Source organism: Pogona vitticeps, chromosome 12 (assembly GCF_051106095.1).
Source record: "Pogona vitticeps strain Pit_001003342236 chromosome 12, PviZW2.1, whole genome shotgun sequence".
NCBI classification, from domain to species: domain Eukaryota; kingdom Metazoa; phylum Chordata; class Lepidosauria; order Squamata; family Agamidae; genus Pogona; species Pogona vitticeps.
In genome coordinates this window covers 3,071,448-3,094,735 of record NC_135794.1, presented here as the reverse complement: position 1 = coordinate 3,094,735, position 23,288 = coordinate 3,071,448, and the positions used below count along the sequence as shown (strand labels likewise).

Below are 23,288 nucleotides of genomic sequence, written 5' to 3'. Positions count from 1 at the left end.
ACGAATACGGATCTCCGTCCCCCCCTGCACACATGCGCAGTGGCCGTTGCACCTGCGGTGGCGACATACCCCCCCCCATGAGCACATGCCCACTGCACTCACACAGGGTGCCCCCACCCACCCCCGCACATGGAGCTTGCTCCCCCCAGCCAGTCCGCAGCTCCAAAAAGGTTGGGGACAGCTGCTGTAAAGCACCGGTTTTCCTCAGCTCTCTACCTACCAGTGCTGAACAGTTTTAAGTTAGCACCAGAGACCTCTCTGTGTAACCATTTTGGAAAATTCAAACAGATAAAATGACACGTGGAGGACAAACACCAATAGGCCCAGCGCTGCTGCATTATTTTGAAAAAGAATGTAAAGAGAATAAAACTGTACACTCTTGAATTTTTATTCCACCAAAAGGAAACACCACATAAGTTCATGGTACTTCAGCCAATTTAAAAGCTTAAAACCCTAGAAATGATAGATTGGCTTTTTGGGCACTCTAAACTGGGAGAATAACTTGAGGAAATGTGTCATAAGCAGTTTTGTCTGAAAATCTTTCTGCTTTCTTGGAGCATCACAGAAACAGGTGACCCATCCCAGACCAAACAGACTGAATTGGCTCAAAAAATAGCACCATATGCAATGTCACTAGTATGCCGTTTGTAATCCTGAAGATGACAGGATGTGCTTTCCTTGCTGAAAGCTCGGTCTTTTATTGTTTCATTAAAGCTTTTGCTTGGGAGCTAAACCTGTGAAGGCTTTTTTGTTTTTTTTCCAAATAAATAAAAATATATTCAATAAAATAAACATGAATGTTTCTGCTCATCTCAAAAGAGGTATATGCAGGACCTCTACTAGACAGTTCATGCCCACCCACCCGGAAGCGACAGCAGCATATACAGTTAGTTGATTTCACAGCAAAATTTGTGTGCTAGACTTGTGGGTTTTTTTTCCAGTTCCCCCAGCTTGCCAGTTCCCCCACCTTCAGAGTATCTCAGACACAGCTTGCTGCAGAAAAAAAACTGAGTCTTGTTTCCTAGACTACATCGAAGGACGTGGGAAATTGTGAAAGACAGCAAATGGCCAAGCCGGGTTGTCTTTACGGAGCCATGAAATTCTGCTCTTTGGCTGCAACAGACTAACACAGCAACCTCTGGAAATTTCTGATGGCTATGGACCAGTTATATGTTTAGTTTTCTGACTGGCAAGAAGCATGATGCAGGCCAGCCTTCCCCTTAATCCTACCGAAGAAAGGCCCATTGAATTCAGTGGGACTGACTTCCCCATAAATATGTTTTAAGAGACAGATAGGTAAAGAGACCCCATCCAGAATACTTCCAACTGGCAACTCCTAGAATTCCTCTTCTGCATGTAAAATATGGGACTCTTTCAGCTGCTTCAATTTTGTGATGGCGGAAGAGACTGAAACTTCTCCGTGAACCTTGTTGTCCCTCGTTCGGACATTCACAGCATTATTGGCTTTCTCCTTTTCTCCAACCACTGCAAGAGAACAACATGGAATGCCTTAGTTAGGAAATAAGCCTGGCACCTTCCACAGCCAGTGTTCCAAGCATGTTTAATGTAGAAAGGACTTTCACAGTGGGACACATAGAATAAGCGCAAGACCTAAGAAAATGCACTGGTGTTCTTGTTCATAATGTGCTAATTCTTTATTCACTCACGTGATTCTCCCACTCGTGTACTGAGCCTTTTCACAAAGATTTTTTTTTTTTACAGAACAGTTTCTTGTAACACTGAGCAGCTGGAATGTTTTAAGAGTATTCCATCATAGCTCCATAGCTTGGTAAATGATATGGAAGGTCACCCATTAAAATACAGAATGCGAAACTCTCAAAGCCAATAGCTACACTCATTCTCAAGATCACTGTATGCTCAGGCAGTATTTAGGGGACATATTGGAAATTTATTTTCCCACATATCTACATGTTTCCATGCTTTAATTAATCACCAGATGAGCACTTAAAAGGACTGTCTAAAGGTGTGGCTTATTTCCCAGCATATATAGAAGCTAAGTACATGTCCCAGCCAACAGCTCCTGTATCCATAAAGAATCATTGGCTAATCTAACTCTTGGCCTACACATCATTCCTTCCATCTATGTTGTGAAATAAGCCTCATTCTACTGAGTAATGATTGTTATCATTCCTATTAACATTATTAATCAACATCATTTATATTGCCCCATTGTTTCTGGTGAAAAACAGGGGCATCCTACTCCCCAATTTATCTGTACTGCAAGCTTGTGAGCCAAGTCAGATGGAGAGCAACCAGTCCACAGTTGCACAGTGAGTTTCATGGACACAAGGGAATTAGAATCTGGATGTCTCAATTCCCAATCCAACACACTAAGCATTGTGATGCACTTATTCTAAGCTATCCTATGTTACTCTAAGTAGACTTTGCTCCATTATGATGTACTGTTTTCCAGACATTAAAAGTAGCATTCGCTTCCAACACACCTTTTCTAGAGTTTGTTTCCTATCAAGAGAGAGGGAGAGAGAGGAAGGGAGAGAGAGAGAGAAAGCATGATAGAATTCTTGATTTTATTAAGCCTCTTGCATTTTTCTTTCTTTCTTTCTTTCTTTTTTTTGGCTGAAAAAGGTGAGATATAAATAAGAAGTATAACAAGAAGTCACAGATACCCAAAATAAAATTATACTGAGCCAGCTGAGCATTTCTTATCTTCTTGTTCAAAGTGCAGCTCTGATCTAAATCCACGTCGGCCATGAAGCCAGCATCAAAAAATTCACAGCAGACCTAGAAGAAAGAAATCAAACAGCATCCGGTGGATTGATACTGCACCATCTTGCGTTTCGCCTCCTGTGTTTTACATACTTGTGTTTTTTATATTGTTCTTATTATGAGTTTTAATACTTTTAATGCTTTTTTTAAATATTGTAATCATTGATTATTTGGCTTTTAACTTTGTTTCTTTTAGTACTGTAAGCCGCCTCAGATCCTTTGGGAGAAATGCAGCATATAAATATTTTAAGTAAATAAATAAATACTGTATTTTCCTATAAAATATTCAATTACTTAAAAATAAACACCAATCATTTCCATGCTTGAATAATATAGAAAACAATATCCAAAACATGCACTTGAAATTACAGCCCTTCACTCTTCTTTTCTCAGCTCTTACCTGTTGAGCGTATTCTTCATGGGTAGGGCCAACAGGAACCACCATGACCTGCCGGGGAGACAGCCAAAAAGGCCTGCCCAAAATATGAATTACGAGAGTTCTTTCACTATTGTGTAGTTTTCCTTCACAGCAGAGTTTAGCATGGTCAAGCTGAAGGCATTTGGCTCAAGAAAAGTTCAACTCCAGTGATGTCCGTGGGACTGCTTTAAAGCCCAAAAGCCATCAGAGTTAGGCCACACTCAAATGGAGGGACACTGGGACTGTTATCCCATCCATACCAAATGACCTAGAAAAACCAACTAAACCACAACATTTTTAATGCTGTTTGCAGTTTTCCTCACTTCAATTACTTATTCGATCTGGATAATGCCTTTGTCTTAAAAGTGGGACTCAAGGCGACTCGTGGGATTAAAAGCAAGCACAGGTAAGAGACCCGGAAGGGAGTCATGTTAAAACACAACAGAGCAAAAAAAAAATTGTACAATGACATTAAGGACAATTCCAAAACACCCTTCCTCTGTCATTCCAGTTCGTAACAAATGACCTAGAACAAAAACAGGCTAAAATGCAAGTCTAAATGCAACAGGCTAAAACGCAACGCAGCCCACCATCGGCCCAAAATCTGCCCTTCCCCGGAGTCGCACAGCCTGTCAGCAACCGCTGGAAAGTGCGAGACACTCACAGCGGTACAACGGCTGGCCTCTCCAGCTGAATAGTCACACCGTAATTCGTTTGTTCAATACCTTAGCAACAGAAAAGAAACCACACATTTCTGTGGAACGTGTGTATGAGTGCTGTGGGATGATGCTGACCAGGGATGGTGGTGGATAATAAGTTTCTTAACTCCGTCCAGGGGGTGAGCTGGGCCAGTCAGGATTCATCGGCAGGTGGTGCCTTCCAAGTGAACACACCGCAGCTGCCTCTAGGGTGACAACAGCCCTTCCTGTACTGAAGAGCTGGGCCAACGGCCACTCTTAAGAATCTCAAAGAGCTCACATTTAAATCTCAATCACTCGACCCTTGTTCAGTTCAGGATCACAGAGGGCCTTCGCAACAGCTCCCAATTACTCCTGCACCTCTGCTACGCACCATTTCCCGCCGTAGTTTTCTGCCAGAATGGCAATCATTCGCTCCACTGAACCCAAAATCGCTCTGTGGATGATCACTGGCCTTTTCTTGTCGTCTTGGTCTTTCCTGTGAAGGCAAAGAAGCCAGAAAAGGTGGAACAATTCACACAAGCCATATCGCTGCTCTCTTGTGTTTGACCTGGGTATTCTGCCCAAATCCGTTAACCTAAGGTGAATGCCAATGCGTTAAAAGGAGCTGATCCTCCTGGCCACAACTAAACCTTTACATTGAATTGACCTCACTCTGTATTTCTACAAGTCTGATGGATCCACTAAGTTTTGCTGATCCCTACCCCCTTCTTGACCAACAGGATGTAAAAGGATTCAAAATAAAGACCCTTGGCTTTGCTCACTGTATCTTTATTTACAGTATTTACCATCAGCTGCTCAGCAGCATGCTTCTTCGGTTAGCTCAAGGGATCGTTTTAGGGTGTTTGCATTACCTTCCCACCGTGGTGGTACCTATTTATCTACTCGCATTTTTACATGCTTTCGAATGGCTAGGTTGGCAGGAGCTGGGACAAGCGACGGGAGCTCACTCCGTTGCATGGATTTGATCTTACGACGGCTGGTCTTCTGACCTTGCATCACAGAGGCTTCTGCGGTTTAACCTGCAGCGCCACCACGTCCCTGGCCATTCTCCTAGCAAGACCTGAACCTGGATCTTACCAAGGGATATTTCTATCACTCAGCCAGCACACCATCTGAAAACACAAAACATCAGAATGCTCCTCCCTGCGGTAGCACAGAATGGCCACTGAGTGTGGTCATCACACTTACTCAGTTTCTTCAGAACCATTTAGAGCTTCTTCCTACATTCTGCCCTCCTGTTCTTTCTTGCTAATTTTGGGACCTCCATATTCAGTAAAGTCCAACTTACCCTACATAAGTAAGATTAAATCTGATAGGCAGCTGGAAGTCCAGCTGGATGGTGGCACACTGGTGGTAGCGGCCGATAGCATCTCTGATTTTAATATCTATCTGCAAGAACAAGCACAATTGAAACAAAGTGTTTAGCATTTGTCCTCTCTACTATAAAGTTTTGCTAAGAATGGGATGGCAAATTTTACTAACCTTGGGACCATAAAATGCTCCATCTCCTGGATTTAGTTTCCAGGGCTCCCTGAAGTCATCCAGGCTGTTTTGTAGTTGCTAAAAGCAAATCAGAAGGGGGAAAAAAGAGTTTAAGCCCCTGTAATATGACCAAGGCTATGATCAATGCTACTCCTCTAGGAATAGAAATTTAAATACAGTGGTGCCTCGCTAGACAGTTACCCTGCATGACAGTTTTTTCGCTAGACATTAGCTTTTTGCGATCGCTATAGCGATTCGCAAAACAGTGATTCCTATGGGGGAATTTCGCTGGACAATGTTTGGTCCCTGCTTCGCAAACTGATTTTCTCTAGACAACGATTTTGACAGCTCCCTCCCCGTGCTCGCAAAACAGGTGTTTTTGGGATCTAAGCTTCGCAAGACAGCTATTTAAACAGCTGATCGGCGGTTCGCAAAGAGGCTTTCCTATGGCCAATCTTCGCTAGACAACGACGATTCTCCCCCATTGGAACACGTTAAACAGGTTTCAATGCATTCCAATGGGGAAATGCTTTTCGCGAGACTTTTTTTCGCTAAACAGCGATTTCAGTGGAATGGATTAGCATTGTGTAGTGAGGCACCACTGTATTGTCTTTTAGCTGTTGTAAGCTGCCTTGGGTTCTTTTAAGGAGAAAGGTGGGATAAAAATATTTTACCTAACCAAAAAATAAAAAGAAATACCTTCTCTGCCTGATCCCACATTTCCTTTTCTCCTAGAAAGTTTACGGGTCTTGTGGAAAGATGAAGTTGAAAGGTGAAACCAAAGACAGAATATATGGATTGCAAGAAATTTAAGCAGCCTTTAATTTCGTCTTCAATCTGAAACATAAAACATTGATACATTTACGGTGAAAAATTCAAAATTAAAGAAAACAATTCATAAAAGCTATAATCTCATTATGACCTTTCTTCACTGGAAAAACCAAATTATCCATCTGTCACAAGGATCATGGCTACGGATTCCTACCTGCTCCATTGTGCAAAATATGTGGGCATCGTCCTGCTGAAAGCGCCTGACACGAGTCAAGCCACTCAGCGTTCCCGAAAGTTCATTTCGGTGAAGAACTCCAAAGTCAGCAAGTCTTAAAGGCATCTCCCTCCAGGACCGGGGACGATGGGCAAACATCAAACTAAGAGAAAGACATTAAATGATTTATGAGGGCAAGCAAAGTACACTCAGTCCTATTGACAGTTGCATCCCATTTCTGTCTTGCCCTTCCTCCTTCTAGTGGGAAGGAAATTATTCAGAATTACTGGGAAGAAGAATACAGAGCATTACAAAGCAGCAAATCTTACCAGTGTCCAGGGCAGTTCATCGGCTTAAGGGCAAATATTTCTTTCTCAGCCTCAAAAGAGAACATGTTTTCGCTATAGTGCTCCCAGTGACCAGATGCTTCCCACAGTTTTACATTGTAAATATTAGGAGACACCACTTCTGTGAAATTGCGGCGATGATATTCCTCCTGCAGAAAGAAACCCAACTCTTTAGCCACGTGCACACACAGGTCGCCCAAAACAAAATGATTACCTCTGCTCTCCCAACGCCAGCCGTCTTTCACAGACTTGTGCATGCAACCCTTGGCTTGCATTGCAAAATATAGCAGTGCTGGATCAGACCAAGGACTGCCGAAGCATACCCAGAACTACGTGTTTAGCTGATGCTTGTAAAATGGGTGGATTCCTTGGCTTTTCCTCGCCGCCACCGCTACCACCCCTGCTATAATCATAGTAACCCCACGGAATAAGTTAGGCCAAGAGATGGTGACTGGTTCAGGGTGACCAGTATGCTCCAAGGCCCTTCAAGGTGATGGGGGAAGAACACGAATCTGAACCAGTAGATGGACTGCAATGCCTAAATTCAAAACCCTAACTAATACACAGCATTCGGTATTCTGAGATACATGTGGCTCTGCCATGGAATGCTGCCGTGTGTATAAGGTTCCAGCAATCATTCACACTCTTTACTTGAGCAGTCCCTTCCATTCTACTCCTTTCTCCACATTATGTCAATACTGTGCAAACACTGATCATGATTAGTTATTCCGAAGTTCTTTTGAGTCTTTCCCTCACCGTTTTTCTCCTGTAGTTTTGCAAAATGTGCTATTTCCCCCAAGGCAACAGATACCTCTCCCCCGCCCACCCCCTGTGTTCCAATGATGTCCTTTGGCTACAAAAGGACTTGTGTTCAGAAAATGCCTCTTGTCATTCTTTAGTCTAACTCTTCCCAAAGAAAGAGTTTCAGTTAGCACATCAAATTCACAACCAACATGTTTCTGCAGAACCGTAAAACGGTTAATGTATAAACGATTTACTTACTTTGATAAAATCCATGAGTGTGTTATAAATAAAAGCACCTCTGGGGAGAAAGAAGCAACTTCCAGGACTCAGATCATGGAAGAAGAAGAGTTCTTGTTCCTGAATCCACGCGAAGAAGCACAAGAAATTAAAAAGAGAAAATGAACATGGGTGCCATTTGGGGAATATCTTTCTAGAGTGAAATCAAAACAGGATGGAGCCAAGATTGCCACTCACTGCTTTAGAGTTTAATTATACACTTCCAGAAAGGCAAACTTGTTAGCCTGAGACCATAAAGACAACAATGACTCTTGTAGCACCTTCAGGACTAATGGAGCTATTACAGCGTAAGCTCGCAAAGTGTTCACTTGGTTAGATGCACCAAGCCAGGAACTTGTGAAAACCCCTCCAAAACGGTACTAATGCTGCCCTCATTTCTGCACTAGGTGAAAAAGTGGGTCTCCATCCTAGCTTTTAAGGGGCCCAGATACGATGGCTTTGCTCTGATCGAACAGATTTTCGATTCCGGAGCACTGCCCTGTCCTGCTGAATGTTTTTACTGTCTTACCCCAACTTCCAACGGCTCGATATAGGATGGGATATAAATACTTGGATGAATTAATGGATAAATAAACGCATCGATATGCAAACAAACCTCTGCATGTATGGGCAGACACTCAACACCAAAGCACGAAGAATAACAAGCCATCTCGCCAAAATACAAATAAGAAGCAAGACGGAAAATACAATACCTCAATGCAAAACTCAGCTGTATGCAAAATGAGCCCAGCGACTATTCACAACGGCAACATCTGTCACTAGGCACTCCCACTTTCCTTACCTTGTGCATATCTGAGCTTTCAAGGCAACATTCCATACATCTGTATTTTGGTCTACAAAAGCATATGCTGCAGTCAATCTTTTAGAAACTGCGAGAGACAGAGCTTCGCGTTTACATTCCCACAATGTCGTTCAAATCTCAAATTAAAACATACATAACATATACCTTGCCAATTTTTCTGTGGTCCCGGTTTCTGGCTTCCTCCTGGAACTTCTCCCACTCTTTCATCATTTTGTTTTCTGGGAAAGATATTCCATAAATTCTCTGGAGTGTTTCCATGTCGGCCTTTCCCTCCCAGTACGTGGAAGAATTCTGTTGTAGAAAACATCATACACGCTGTGATTTTGCCGCCTGTCATCTACCTCCTTTTTCTTTACTTTATCCAAAGAAGTAGTCATCACAGTGAGTGTTTCCAGCCCCTTTGGTTCTGGTCGGAGCTGAAATCCCGTGCGGGGTGGGGGTGGAGTCACACGCATGGGGGGGGGCAGAGTCGTGATGGGAGGCAGAGCCCCACCCTGCGGGGCTGAAAATTAGAGGGAACCTCTTATCTACAGATATCTTTATTCTAAATACTGGATGTCATGGGTGGGGGAAATTGGGGCTGCGTGATCTCAGTGCATTGGCTGTGAGCTTCCTGCATCACTTGCCTAGCTATTCTCAGAAGAAAGACCTTGGACAAGATGGATATTGGTCCCATCCAGCATGCTTTGGTTTGTTTTACTTAAAAAAAAAACCTCAGCGACAGCAGGATAACTTTAAAGTTAGTCCTTTTAAAAGCAAGCTTGCTCTGTAAAACCCTTGGGTCCCCTATCCCACCCTGCAGCTCTGCTCTTTTTAGGATTTGCCTTTTGTCATCTCGCATTAAATTTCAGGGATGCCAAACAACACGCAGAAGATGTGGAAGCTGATTGAGAAAGACAGTCAGGATTAAAGCAAGAGAGTAGGCAGCCTCTTCCTATCTGGCGGGGCCCTGCCCTCCGCTTGGCAGGCCAGGCTGCCGGATCTCCCATCGAGGCAGATCACAGCCCTTCTCCTCCTCATGCAATGTTCTCAAAGAAGTGCTAGGAGCCACAGAGAGACCACGGATCCTGGCTGCTGAAACACATGAGCTGCTCCTCGGCACTCGGGGGACAGATCTTGCCAAGGCACTCCTTTGATGATTCTTAGCTCAGTAAGGAAAGAGAAGGATAAGGCAAGGAATGGAAAGGAAGACAGACAATCTCTTTTCTGAGCACACCAGAAAAAAGACAGCAATAGCAGGAAGGAAGGAAGAATTAACGAAAGAATTCAAGAAAGAATTCAAGAATTAAAGATATTCTTATTTCTAAAAATTCTAATTTTGAAAAGGCCCCTTACCTTAAAAATCTTTAGAGCCTTAATTTTTCCAGTGTGCCTCACATGAGGGCCTCTGCATAAGTCAATCAGCGGACCACATCTATTTCAAGATATAATTTGGATACAAATAGAGTTAAATTTGCTGTGCCCTTAGAGCACAATTTACTTCTAAATTCCCTCTTTCAAAACTAAAAACTCTATTTGTTTCACATGCATCGTCTCCCTCACCGTAAAACAGCACAGCTGTTATTTTCAGAATGTGAGACAAGTTACAAATGTTTTTTACCTGTACACTGTTGTTGTTGGAGTGTCAACTTTCTCGTTCAGGATTCGGCACTTAAATTTGTTGTACTGGGCAGAAGGGGGCAAACAGGGAGAGAGGGGAGGAAACGAATGAGAGAATTTAAATCGTTTTGAAGGTATGTAAGCCACAGAAGACTAGGTCTGGAAAGGACTGCAGGGGTCATGAAGTCCAGCCCTCTGTCAATGAAAATGCTTTCTACCACAACAGACCACACGGACAGTCTCTCTGTGCCTTCTTTGCTAGGCAGCAAATCTGCAGCATCTCCAGTGATGGTCTTTTGCTGACCGATATGTCAGGTAGTTTTAACTGGGGTGCCAGCGACTGAATTTTGATCATTCTGCGTGCAAAGTTAATGTTCCGCCACTGAACTCGAGTCCCTCCTCGGTTATCTCCACTGGACGTCTAGTTACTGCAAGTCTTCTATCGACTAAGACGTTCCTGAGTAATTCATTCAGACATCGCCTGGGGATCCTGATATCCCTTCCAGCAAAATGGCATATGTTAACAAAACATGCAGGGGAGAGGAGACAAGAGATAAGCTAGGTGGGCTGTGTTTTAGTTATATCAAGCACGGCATCTTTCAAGAAGCACTGTGATCTGTAAGATCACAGAGATCAGCGTGACTGCTGGCTAAAGCCATCTCAGGTTCTCCATCCAAACACAAGGAATAAAAGTTGCTACTCCTGAGGGAAGGCAGTAAAAACAATCTCGAGAAGAGCTTGCAAACATGACATTTTTGGACTACAGCTCCCAGAATCCCTCTATCAGCATAGACATTGGCCATGTGAGCTTGCAGTCCACCAGGCAGGGAAAGGAAATGGGCAGCTGAGCTGCCACCACCTTGAACTTCCCTGATGGGGAGAAAGAAGGAATATGAATAAAATAAAACCCAAATAAAATACAAGGTGCCCTTCCCATTCCACTCAGAACTCCTGACCCACAAGAAAGCCTAACCATGGCAACAGAATGGAGGGGAGGTGAAATGTTCAATATTGTATGACTGTGCAGTCATTCCTCTTATCTCCTCGGCCTATGTTACCCCATCTCTCTCTTTCCCCTCATCCCCTGTGCCATCCCATCCCATAATGCCTGCACAGTGTCAGCCAAGAGTCCCAGGTTCTCAGCCCCATCTCAAAAGATGTGCTCCCCTATCGGGCAGGACAGGGAAAAAAACAGCACTGAAATCTGCTCTCTATCTCCCTAATTTCAGAGCCCTGCATTACAGAATGTTGCCCAAGGCTTCAATTTGTAGGCTCTGGAGCGTTGCATTTCCATACCCCAAAAACTGACCACACAGAATATGATTCCTTTGATGACAATGTTCAGAACTATGTTTGTACTGGGCAGTTTCCAGCATTCACAAACACACGAGACTCACTTTAAACATGTCCAGCAGGTTCTCCTTGTGGATTTCGAGTCTTTCAAAAGGCTGTCTCTCCTTGATGATGTTTTTACATATGTTCTCCAGGGCTGGGAATTCTGCACTAGAGACACATCTAGACAAAAGGAGAGCAAATAGTAAAATACACCAGTGCATGTACACAGCGGAATGAAGAAGCTAAGCTCCAGTAAAAACAGGGTATTCTATGCAATGAATAGACACTCCAACTTCATCCTGAACTGATATACTGTATTCCAGATTTTTATCACAGATTCTGTTGAACGTCTAGACCCTAGAAAGCAGTATTATAAGCAATTTCTAAAACTGTCCAAATACAGAGCCTTTGCTTCTACTACTTAACTTTTTTAAACACGACAGGACAACTGTATTTTGAACAGAGTTTCAACAAAATCTTGTGCTCTTGCCAACTTTGGGATACAAAAAAAAAATCTGTAATCAAACACCCTTTCACTAAGAGCAGCCACAACATGCCTTTACATTTCCACTAGGAGAACAGAAGCACCTTGAGGTCAGTTACAAAATGGCGTCATCATCGTCATCATCATCATCAACTACTACTACTATTATTATTATCACTAATAACAATAACAACACAACACCAACACCATAATAATAATAATAATAATAATAATAATAATAATAATAATAATAATAATAATAGTAACAACAACAACAACAACAACAACAACAACAACAACAACAACAACAACAACAACAACAACAACAATAATAATAATAATAATAATAATAATAATAATAATAATAATAATAATATCATCATCATCATCACTACTAGTATTACTAGAAGGTGTGCATTATCATCAGCCTTATCATCAAACTTAATCTGCCAATTCTAAAATGTTAACACTTATGGGCAAAGTAGCACCTGTTTTCAATGTACATGTCGTAATAAAAACCGTTCTCAATGGGAGGTCCATAGCATAAGCATCCTCCGTAATAATTCTCCATAGCTTCTCCAAGGATGTGAGCACTAGAATGCCAATAAACCTACGTTAAAAGAGAAAAGGGAAATAAAAGATGACAACACAGTACAATTCTCAATTAGACTCCATCCCTCACAGTTAGAACAGAGCTTGGTCAAAGCAAACTTGTATGCACTTCCGTTAAAATGCACATACGCCACATGGCTCATAACATCTGGCTTAATTGAAAGACTTTCTTATTCCTTGCTGTGCCTTTGGCCTTCTCACCTTCGTGAAGTATTGCAAAACCTGAAAGCTTGCTCATTCTTCTGTGGCACATGAGATGGTCCCCATGAAACTGTTAGGAAATTCTGAGCACCACAAAGGCACTGCCAACTTATACACACTCAAGCTTTGATGAGACGTGGCTGGCTCACATCCCGGCCCATCAGTCGCATCCAACATGATCTGAAGCTGGATCAGGATCTGCTTCCTTCAACCGACACACCCACCCAGTTCCCGGGTCCGCAAAACACAGAATTGTGGAAGCAGACGTGCAATCCGTATGGGCTGCTGCACTCGGATCGCTTGGTGGGTCAGGAACTTGATTTTGAAATTATTTTACAAAGGGAAAGACAGAGTAAATGGTACCTACAGCCTGAGCCTCTTCATCCTCAAACGTGAGCAGCTCCAGGGTACAGTCTCCTTCCATGGGCCGGTCTAAATCCCACAATTCCCCGTTCACTTTGGCAATGACGGCATTGTCAGCAAGTCCTCGGCTACGGATCATAAAGGGAAGCTAAACATTTTTCTGGCATACGTACAAATAGAAATCAGACCTTTACAAAGGGAACAGAGTCCTGTGGCTTACTTAAGATTTGCCAGGTTTATCTGGCACAAGCTTAGGTAAAGAACAAAAGTGGGCTATGTAAGCTTATGACAAATAAAACTTGTTAATGTGAAACAGACCACGATGGTACAGGTAAAGATTGCCCACCAGGATGTCCTAAGACGGAGGACACGCTACATTTTCTAACAAAACGCCCTCTATATACAGATTGGAGGGATCCGTATCTTAAATAAATCCTTAACAACCGGGATCAAGAACAACTCCCCTTCAGTTTTATTCCTGCTAGCTCGCACACTTTCTCTTCATGTTCATCTTGCAACTTGAAACTTGTCTGAGAATGCTTATTTTATTACTTTATCCTTTTCCGGTTGTTTATCTGTATGTATTAAACGCCAAATACTATTTTTAAAGAGTAGCTTAATTTTTGTTGATACATACAACCTGATTGTCTATGAAGCAATAAAGTGTACAGTATTTGAAAGTTGCAAGAATCTTTCTTGGTTTTCTTGCAAAAGACTAACACAGACACCTCATTGAAAAACATTTAGAAAAACCCTAGAGGCATTATCCTTTGAAGATCTCAATTTTTAATCCTATGTTAGCAGGAACATAGAATTGGGGAGGGAGCCCTGGAGAGCCCCCTAATTTTAAAAATTAAATACATGCATAGGTGCAATTTGCTTCACAAATAGCTGTGTCAATATAACCAGCATTCTTTTTGTATTTCCTTTCTAACCTGAGCACCTACATTTTCTCCTACTGACTAGGCTGGTCAGTTTCTCATTCAGAAATCTAAAATAAACCAATTGATTTTAAGTTAGCCAGCCAGCTCCATGGTTGCCAGCCTGCAATTTGTATCTTTTGGTTTTGTTCTGCCTAATATATTAAGAAATATTTGACCGGGAGGCGGTGGAAGACAGGAAGGCCTGGCATGCTCTGGTCCATGGGGTCACGAAGAGTCGGACATGACTTAATGACTAAACAACAAGAATTAAGAAACACTTCCTGGAAGAAAAATGTAGGTGTTCAGGTTAGAGACTAAATACAAACAATGCAGCTTTGGATGGTAATAATGAAACAGCTTTGTGTGAAACGTATAGTAGATCTGCATGTATTTTAAGTTTTAAAACCTGTGACCTCCAGGGCTTCCCCAAAGTCTCCCTCTCTCTCTGCTATTATAGGATTAAAAATTGAAATCTTCAAAGAAACTTATTATGAATGGCATTTAATTGACCTTTAAAATTACCTGATTCCTAAAGCTATCTGATACGGAGTTGACTTCCAGGATTCTCCTTCTACCTTCTTCCCGTCAACAAGAATGATTTTGATAGGCCTGCTTTGAGTAGATGCTCTGGAAGCAAGGAGAGCATCGTGGTCTTCCTTCAGCGCTTCGTAGAGCTTCATCCTGTCTTTGATGAAGCCTGGCTCCTGCGGTGGCTGCAAAGACGACAGAGGGGCAACATCACATCAGTCCACCCAAGCAAGACCACGACCCATCTGGGTCCCAAGAGCCAATCCCATGGCAAAGGGGTCCTAAGAGCATGATCGTACTCATTCATGTCAGGGATTGCCACTTGACCAATCTGTTGCACGTCTGCCCTTTTTTAAAATGGTTTTTTATCCTGACTACTGCTTCTCCTGATGACAGTATTGTTTAATCTGCTTGCTAGCTACTTTCAATGTTGCACTTTAGATAAGATAAACATGCAACAAGTGAATACATACATTCTACACAGCAGCTAATTGGAAACAATAGGACCTCTCAGTAGCTGCTCCCAGGCTGGGGGGGGGGGGGAAACGGACACCCTGCCCTGAGAAACCCAACTGGGGGCCCTCCCTCTTGTCTGGCAAAGATCTTCCTTTTCAGGGAGGCTTTTAAGTCATCCATGCCTCAGGAATGCTCTATCAATACAAGCAATAGCAAGGGCTTAGAGAAGTTTTTTCTTCTGATGACAGCCCCCAGGAGCTACTGGCTATTTTTGCTGGAAGATATTAAGAGTTTTAACCCCAAAAGGGATATTACTGCCACCATACACTGCAACGGAGATCAAGGTACCCCTTGGGCACTTCAGGAAGACCGCTCACCTCATACTTATCCCCATCAGCTGCTTGTGTTTCCTTCTTCTTCACCTTTTTATGTTTAGCCTGGTGAGCATCAAGGTTTTCATGGGGCACCTCCTAAGCACAGGAAGAACAGAAATACATTCCATGGATAAAATACGCAAAACAAAGATATTGGGTATTAGTCCAGGAGGCCAAAACCAAGTTGAAACCCACAGGGAGTCAAAATCTCCATTAGCTCCAAGTATAATTCAACAAAAGGGTGCAAGCTTTCAAGGTCTCCATATATCTTCATTGGGTGGCCTTTTTGAAAAAACAGAAGGCAAAAAGGAGGGAAGTCCCAAAACTTGGTTCTATAATCTGTGAATTTCGTTGTCTGTGAATTTCGTTGTCTGGGTATACTGTGTATATACTTACAATGACAATAAATTATTATTATTATAATTAGAGCATCTCAATCTTTAATATCTCTTTATTAGGAAGTAACCTGATTGCCTTTCCAAAGCATTTCATCTCAAAGGGACACCTGTAACCCTTCATCCTCTATATTTATTTTATTTTATTTGAAATATATCTATTCTGCCTTTCTCCTTTAAAAAGGACCCAAGGTGGGTCACATCATTAAAAGACCATATTTGAAAGCTAAAAACAGAAAGGATACAAATATTTTAAAAGAATCCAACGAAGACCACACTAAAAATTGGTAAACAAAATCAATACCTGCTACTCTAATTGCAGAGGTTTTAAATGTTAAGAAAAAAAAAGAAATGAAAAGTATATACACATACATTGATATAAATCAGCACACAATTGCATGGGGGTCAAATCTAAATAAATATACATAATGGCAAATAAATGCACATCCTAGGATTGAAGTGAATAAAAGTAACTATTGTAGACACGAGAGTGAGAGAGAAAGAGAAAAGGAGAGATGGAAACCTGGATGGTCCTTCCTTGGCTATAAAGCAAAGTCCACCAGTAAAATGAGGGTTTAATCTGTTTTAATAATGCTTTGAGAATGCTCTTAGTTAGAGATTTTAATATAATGTATATTTAATTCCTTTTTAAAAAATATTTGAATTATTTATTATTTCTCTCTCACTCTCTCTCTCTTGAATGATAAAAGCTGCCTTGGTTCCTTTTTTTTAATTTTAAGGAGGAAAGCGGGTTACACTCAATCACTAAATTTTAAAAAATTAAAATAAAGAAAGTAAAATAAAATAAAGTAAAAGGCATGAGTGGAGGAATGAACAAATTAAAATAACTTAAAATAAATCAATATATGTAAATGAACAAAGTAAAATAACATAAACAAATCGAAGAATGAATTAAAGTAAATCAACCAATACATGAAAATAATGGTTGTTGTGGGTTTTTCGGGCTGGTTTGGCCGTGTTCTGAAGGTTGTTCTTCCTAATGTTTCGCCAGTCTCTGTGGCCGGCATCTTCATGAAAATAACATTGAATGAATGAATGAATGAATGAATGAATGAAAATAAATCAATCAATAAAACTGAAGTGGTGATTAAGCATCCTTCAGTCTGGAGAGACTATGGTAAGTATCTGAAGTGAACTGAAATAAAACAAATAAACATCAAAACAGTAAGAATCAACTGAAGTGAAATAAAACAATCAATAAAACAATAGAAAATAAAATAATGAAACAATAATAAAAACAATGAATGGATAAATAACATGAAAATAAAATAATAAAACCATTAAAAAATAAAATGAAAATAAAACCATAAATAAATAAAACAATAAATAAAATTTTTTAAAAAATTGCAAAACACCCCTCCTGGTCTAATAATGTACAGTATATATCCTTTCTCCAGGGCCCATCCCGAGCGGGCAGGCGTCCCTTCGTCTTCCCCCCTTCCCCGTAAGAAGAGAGCGGCCGGGCTCACCTCCAGGCGGCGGGGGGCCGAGGCCGGGGCCCCGGGATCGCCGTCGTCGGAGAGCCGGGCCCGCTCCTCACGGAGGCGGCGGCGGAGGTGGAGGCGGCGGTCGCGGAGCTTCTCGTTCTCCTCTCTCAGGACTTGAAGCTCCGGGCTGAGGGCCGCCGGGACGGCCGCGGAGGCGGGGGCGACGGGCCAGCGCTCGGGCTCCTTCAGGCGCCCGATCTCGGCGGCCAAGGAGCGGATCTCTTGCTCCTGCCGGGCCAGCCGGGAGGCAATCCCAGCGGTGGCGGTGGCGGCCGCCATGCTCCGCTCCGCTCGGAGGGAAGGGAAGGGAGGCGGAGGCGAGGGAGGCGACAAGCGGCCGCGTTCCTCCTCCTTCCCGCCAAGAGGGGCGCCGCCATCTTAGCCGCCTTGGGCTCCGCTGGCCGCCATGCCGCCCTTCCTTCGCTTCACCCTCTGCTACCTCCTCCTGTGCCTCTTTTATGCCATTATCTATTACCTCTTCATACCCCCCATCCAATAATAATAATAATAGTCATCCTCATCTTTTAAAAATTCCCCAAGAGAACGCCACGGAAGGAAAGGAGGCTCACCCAAAAAAAGCCCTCCCGAGCCTCCCTCTGGTTGGGTTGAGGGGGAGGAGAGTCTCTTTAAAAAATCCGTAAAAATCAATACAAATAGAGTTAAAGTCCTCCCCGTCGAAACCTTCAGTCGGCATTATGAAAAAATAATCACCCACAAAGCGGAGGAGAGTTTTAAACAGTCAGTCTGAGGAGAAGTGTTTTCTATTTTAATTTCTATTTTGGGTCCTGGTCAAGGTCATACTTAAGAATATCGAGGGATTTAAGACCCACGTAATTCTCAGTTGATAAAATAAATAAATACAAAGAGAAAATAACAAAGAAATTAACGTCAAATACAGTTGCTGGTTAGCTTTCAGGTATTATGGGTGTAGTAGATCCCAGTACCTCCCACTGTTTTTGTTTTACCTCAGGTTTATCATTTGTTTGTACAAATATTGATAGGCTGCTCACAGAAGGAAGACAGGCCCTTTAAAAAGTATTTCCCAAACATGCAATATTTAATTACTTAATATTTATACCAGACATTTGACCAAAATCCACTCTAGGTGGGTTTTCAACATGAAGAACAAAACAACCGTCTATCAATAAAACATAGTTGACTACAGGACTGAAACTTCAAAATAAATGTAAAATGCAAAAGTTCATATTCCTGCACAATATGGTAGGCAGAGTAATATTGAAGAGACTTGTAACAGGTGGGTCTTCTGCCCTAAAAAAATAAGAATTATCAGACCCTTGTTTAAACATCCTATCTGTGGTCCATATACTGTATAGAGGCTTTCTTTTTCTTCTGAGGATGCTTAGACTAGCAGGCGTTGAATTTGTTTGTTTCAAGACAAAGACCAAACAAGATGAACGATAGACAAGGAGAGGACAAAACAAACAAAATTTGCAACATTATACCAAGCAATAGCTCCCAAAAGGCATAAACTTTATGTAGGCCAGCAGGAAATGTGAGATAATTGTAACATTTCTGGGTAATTCTGAAATGCAAACAGTTTAAAAGTATTCTGGAAAGTGTAAGGAAGGGCCGGGTCATAAAACCTGTAAAGGGAAGAAATAAAATATAAATAAGACCACTTCCAACTGTTTGGAAGGAAATGACAACATTTATTGTCAAACACTAAATAATAGACATTTAAAAACACAATTAAAACATTTTAAAATAAACATTTACATTTTTTTAAAAAAAGCATGAACATGTTAAAATAAGAATTTTTTAAAAAAGCAACGTGACTCAGTCATTTCCCAACATTCAGTGTTCCCTCAGAAAAACTGCCCATTGCGTTCAATAAATAACAGTAGTGGTCTGTCACAGTTGGAAGTGTAAGAAAGATAAATGTGTATGTCGCACTCAATGAAAGTGCCAATGTTGCGTTCAAATCTTTGAAAATGCATTTCTAGGATCAAAATGAGTCAGTTTGGGACAACGTCCCTGTATCTATTTATGCCTTAGTATTTCCCCCTTATGTTTTCTGACTATAATGATTTTATAAAAAAATTTGTTATTCATTTGGACTCTTCTGACAAGTTTATGGAAATGATACTTAGTTATCTAGAAGAGTCCAAGTGAATAACCAAAAATATCACAAGAAATATTATTTATCATCAACCTAAATCACCATAATTATGAACAGAACGTCTGACAATAGAGCAATTAATGAGTGTGAATTGTCAGCTAATACACAGTGGTTAGGATGTTGTTTCTAAAGTGTTAAAGCAATGACATTTCTTTTCAGGACCGAGCTGGCTGGGCTGGGGCCAGACTTTGCCCAAATAAAACAACCTTTTAGCTGTGCACACCTGAGGCAAAAAGAGACAAGAGTTAAAAAGACCCTATCTTTATGTAAGCCTCTATCTGTACAATAGAACTTATGGACATAATCCAATCCAGCCATTTGATTTTTCAAATTTCTATTTGGCATTTCTTTAGGGTTTTTTTCCCCCTCCTACATTAGTCACTTTGAGACCAGCAACAACGTTCTGAAAGGTTACATATCCTGGCAATGGCTTTATGCTGCTCTTAGATCAGATTTATTTTCCTTTTACTGTCTTATGAACAGAACGCAAAGAGATATTGCTAGCCCTAGATGGTATATACTGTACCGTATCACCTTAGGCTTAGAAGATGAAGAAGTAAATAAACCCTTGATGTTGTGGATGACATTGTAGTGACCTGTAACACTCCCGCTAAAGTAGATGTGGGGATACATTTGCCACTCAGTTCTGTAACAGAGCCTGGTTGCTCTCTCTGTATCTATGTAGTGTGGGCTGTTAGGCATCAGTACCTTAAGCTGGAGGGTTGTTTATAAGCAAGACCAGCTTGTCAAGCAAACCCTGAGAGAACAAAGTGTTACTGCCCTTGTTTTGTCCACACAGGAAATGGCAATATCTGCTAACAAGCACAAGATGGCAGTACCCCAGAGTATTTGCTTCAAGAAACAAAGACTTTTAGGCATTGTTTATTTTTCTGCAGAGACCTGGGGTATGTATGTATTTACAGTATAAATACATGTAGACTCATACTGTGAGGGTGACCTATAAAGAGTAACACCACAGGCAAAACACACTTTACCATTTAAACAGGTTTGCAGCTTCTCGTAGTTGTAAGAATTTTGTATGGCAATTTATGCTTAAGCATTTCTGCCTACAGTTTTTCCATAGTTGCAAGTGTTTTTACAACGTTGGTGTATTTTTGTGTTTGTGGAACATAGAAGCAATGTGGATAAATAAAGCTTGTAGAATTAGACAAGCTAGTTTTGCCTGGAATCATTGCAACAATGCAAAATATGTATATGCTTCGATGCTCAGATGAATTTTGCTATGATTGGAAATGATTGTCTGGTTTAATTCTGGAATGATCCCATAACTGGGATAAATATCAGTTGTGAACAACATAGGCTTCTGATTCCCCCCCCCCCCCCCGAGGTCTATACAGTTCTGTAGAGATCTTGGGAAGATGTTGAGACATCAGAATCTCTTACTGGACACACCCACTCCCTTCAGGTTTTCAATGTATGAACTGAGTTTCACTGTGTCTTCAGAAGACATAATCACTGAAGGGATAACAACCATCCGTCGCAATGATTGTTGGATTCTGGAACTAGAAAGATTGCCGGAAGCAGCATGGGGATCTAAGGAAATGGGCAGGATGGTTAATACTCTCTTTCTAAAGGGGATGGGAACAACTGTGTGCACCTTTGCATTCACAGACTATAGGGGCCATTTTTGTTCTGTTATGATGTTTACCAAGCATCTCAAGCATGTTGCTACAGAGTTATTCAAACATTCCTCACACATTAGCCAGCGGGTGCGGGGAGAAAAGGGTCAAGCCCATGAGCCACACATCCTCACTGTTCCACACACTGAAGTATAAATGGGAGGTCCCGGGCAGGGCCCGAATCAGGACGGTCCTACCATCCTGGCAGGCTGAAGCAGCTGTTTCAGCCAACTGGTGTGGAATGTTCTGAAGCAACAACAAATTATTATATACATTTGTTGCATTTGTAATAAAATGTCTAGGCTAGCCCCAGACAGAAACCATGGTGATATGTAGCTCCATAGAGGTCATACCTCTGATGCTAATTAATGCAGTGGGAAATGGCAAAAAGGCATGTGAAATAATAGCCATATTTGAGGGTTGTGAGGTGACCATCTGATGCCTGACCATCTGATGCTCTGCCTCAGCTTAGCTGAGGCCAACAGAGACAGTATGATTTTTATAAATAAATAATTAAATACATGCGGAAACCTAACAGAAAGTGAAATAAAATAAATTCCTGCTATAGTTCACAGGCATTTACATGTTAAGTTGGATGTTATGCAAGTGTGATCCTCAATGAATAATTACAGCTGGCAGCACACCTACGTTGGAGCTGTAAGAATCTTTTCACTTAATCCTTATTCATTAAGTAGAACTATTTATGAGCATTTTGAAAAGAAAATGATCCACCAAATCACTACATATAAAATGCTTACTGTTAAAAGTTACTGGTGCCATCTTTCGTAAGGATCCTTTCTAGAATATTTCTTTCTTCCTCCAAAAGACCTCCCAGCAACAAAACAATAGATTTCTAGGCCTTGTTTTGGCATATAATATAATTGTCTTTGCGCTACTGCTCAAAAGGAGCAACGATCAGTTGATTGTAGGATGTTTTGAATTGTGTGTCCATCAGAATTTTTGCCTTGGTATCCACATGAAGATACATTGGTGTTTGTTGTTTTTACTTGGGTTTAAATGGGATTATTCCTCTGGTACTTTGTCTCATTTACTTCTTATAAAACAATGTATCTTTTTAAAATATCAGTTACAAAATTTCAAGTTGACACTAGACCATCTCTTGTCTGCCTTGTTATGGTTGTGGTGATGCTTATTAATGCTTGTAAAAGGCCAATTAGCACAAAGTAATCCTCTTAGCGGACTGCAAGCACTGTGTGTGGTGTGTGTGTTTTTCCTTTTTTAATTTGAACATAGGCCTTCTCTTTTCCGGCTGAATTGACATATCCATTGGCAGACAATAGGCACTTTGCGTTCCTGTTATGTTACTGTAGCCTGCTGAAAACAGCTCAACTGACACAGAATACTTGGAATATCTTCTTTTCTTATTTTTAGCCTAAATGCAAACATGTTCGGATGGTCCGCCCGGTCTTGGTTTTATAACTGTGCAAAAACGACAATAAAAGGAAGCAGAGATAGGAATCACTGGCTTGCCGATATCCTAAGCAACCACAGGGAGGGAATCGTGAGAGAGCTGGATGTGCAGAAAGTGCTGTCATATCTGGTTTATGAGAGAGTCTTTTCCTTGGAGGAGTACAAAGACATTTTGTCCCGGGAGTGCTACGAGAAGCAAGCTACATATTTTTTAGAGAAACTCGCAGGCAAAGGCCCCGGCGCCTTGTCCACTTTTTGTTCCGTGCTGGAAGAGGTCTGTCCCCACTTGCTCATTTCCATTCTCCTTGACTACCAAGGTAAGGTCATAGGTCCTGCTGTCTGAAATGTTCCAAGTGTGTTATCGGCAGTGCCTTCGAATCCTTCCACACTAACAGTCTATAATTAGAAGTTACTTTCTCTCTTGTGCTCGGCATTTGCTCTTGTTATAGCTCCTTGTTAGAGACAAATTAAAGTGACTAGAAATAACAGATGGATAAAGCAAATGTTTTATTTCTATCTTGATATGCAATTGTGGTAAATTATAAATTATTAATACCAGTAAGTTAAGATTGTCACTGAGAATGCAACTGGTTCATAAAAAACATTCTCTGACCAAAGCAGTTGTTCATCTGACTGGATTATTCAGTGGTAATTCATATATATGTTGCCTTAGAGACGGCATCTTTTTAAACAAATCACAAGAAAAAAGCAAGATCTTACAGCACCTTTAGGACTAATAGATTTATATTAGTGTGAGCCTTCGTGGATTATATTT

At 41.4% G+C, this 23,288-nt stretch overlaps 1 protein-coding gene and 1 long non-coding RNA gene across 2 annotated transcripts; one reads left to right on the top strand and one right to left on the bottom strand.

Annotated features, from left to right (window-relative positions):
• Window positions 1–372: 372 nt before the first annotated feature.
• TARS3 (threonyl-tRNA synthetase 3) lies at window positions 373–17,687 on the bottom strand. The gene is made up of 19 exons (XM_072982282.2): window positions 17,285–17,687; window positions 15,403–15,495; window positions 14,564–14,754; window positions 13,123–13,246; window positions 12,431–12,552; window positions 11,521–11,638; window positions 10,125–10,189; window positions 9,860–9,938; window positions 8,669–8,815; window positions 7,684–7,782; window positions 6,664–6,830; window positions 6,335–6,497; window positions 6,049–6,186; window positions 5,350–5,427; window positions 5,156–5,256; window positions 4,238–4,342; window positions 3,149–3,221; window positions 2,649–2,763; window positions 373–1,485 (listed from the first exon to the last, which is right to left on the bottom strand). Exons 1-19 carry the CDS (start codon window positions 17,579–17,581, stop codon window positions 1,337–1,339), a joined length of 2,424 nt encoding a protein of 807 aa, XP_072838383.2. The 5' UTR covers window positions 17,582–17,687; the 3' UTR covers window positions 373–1,336.
• LOC140702475 (uncharacterized) lies at window positions 16,338–22,575 on the top strand. Its single transcript, XR_012081662.2, has 3 exons — window positions 16,338–16,356; window positions 20,242–20,347; window positions 22,475–22,575. It is a non-coding gene; the product is annotated as an uncharacterized LOC140702475 (long non-coding RNA).
• The last annotated feature ends 713 nt before the right edge of the window (window positions 22,576–23,288 follow it).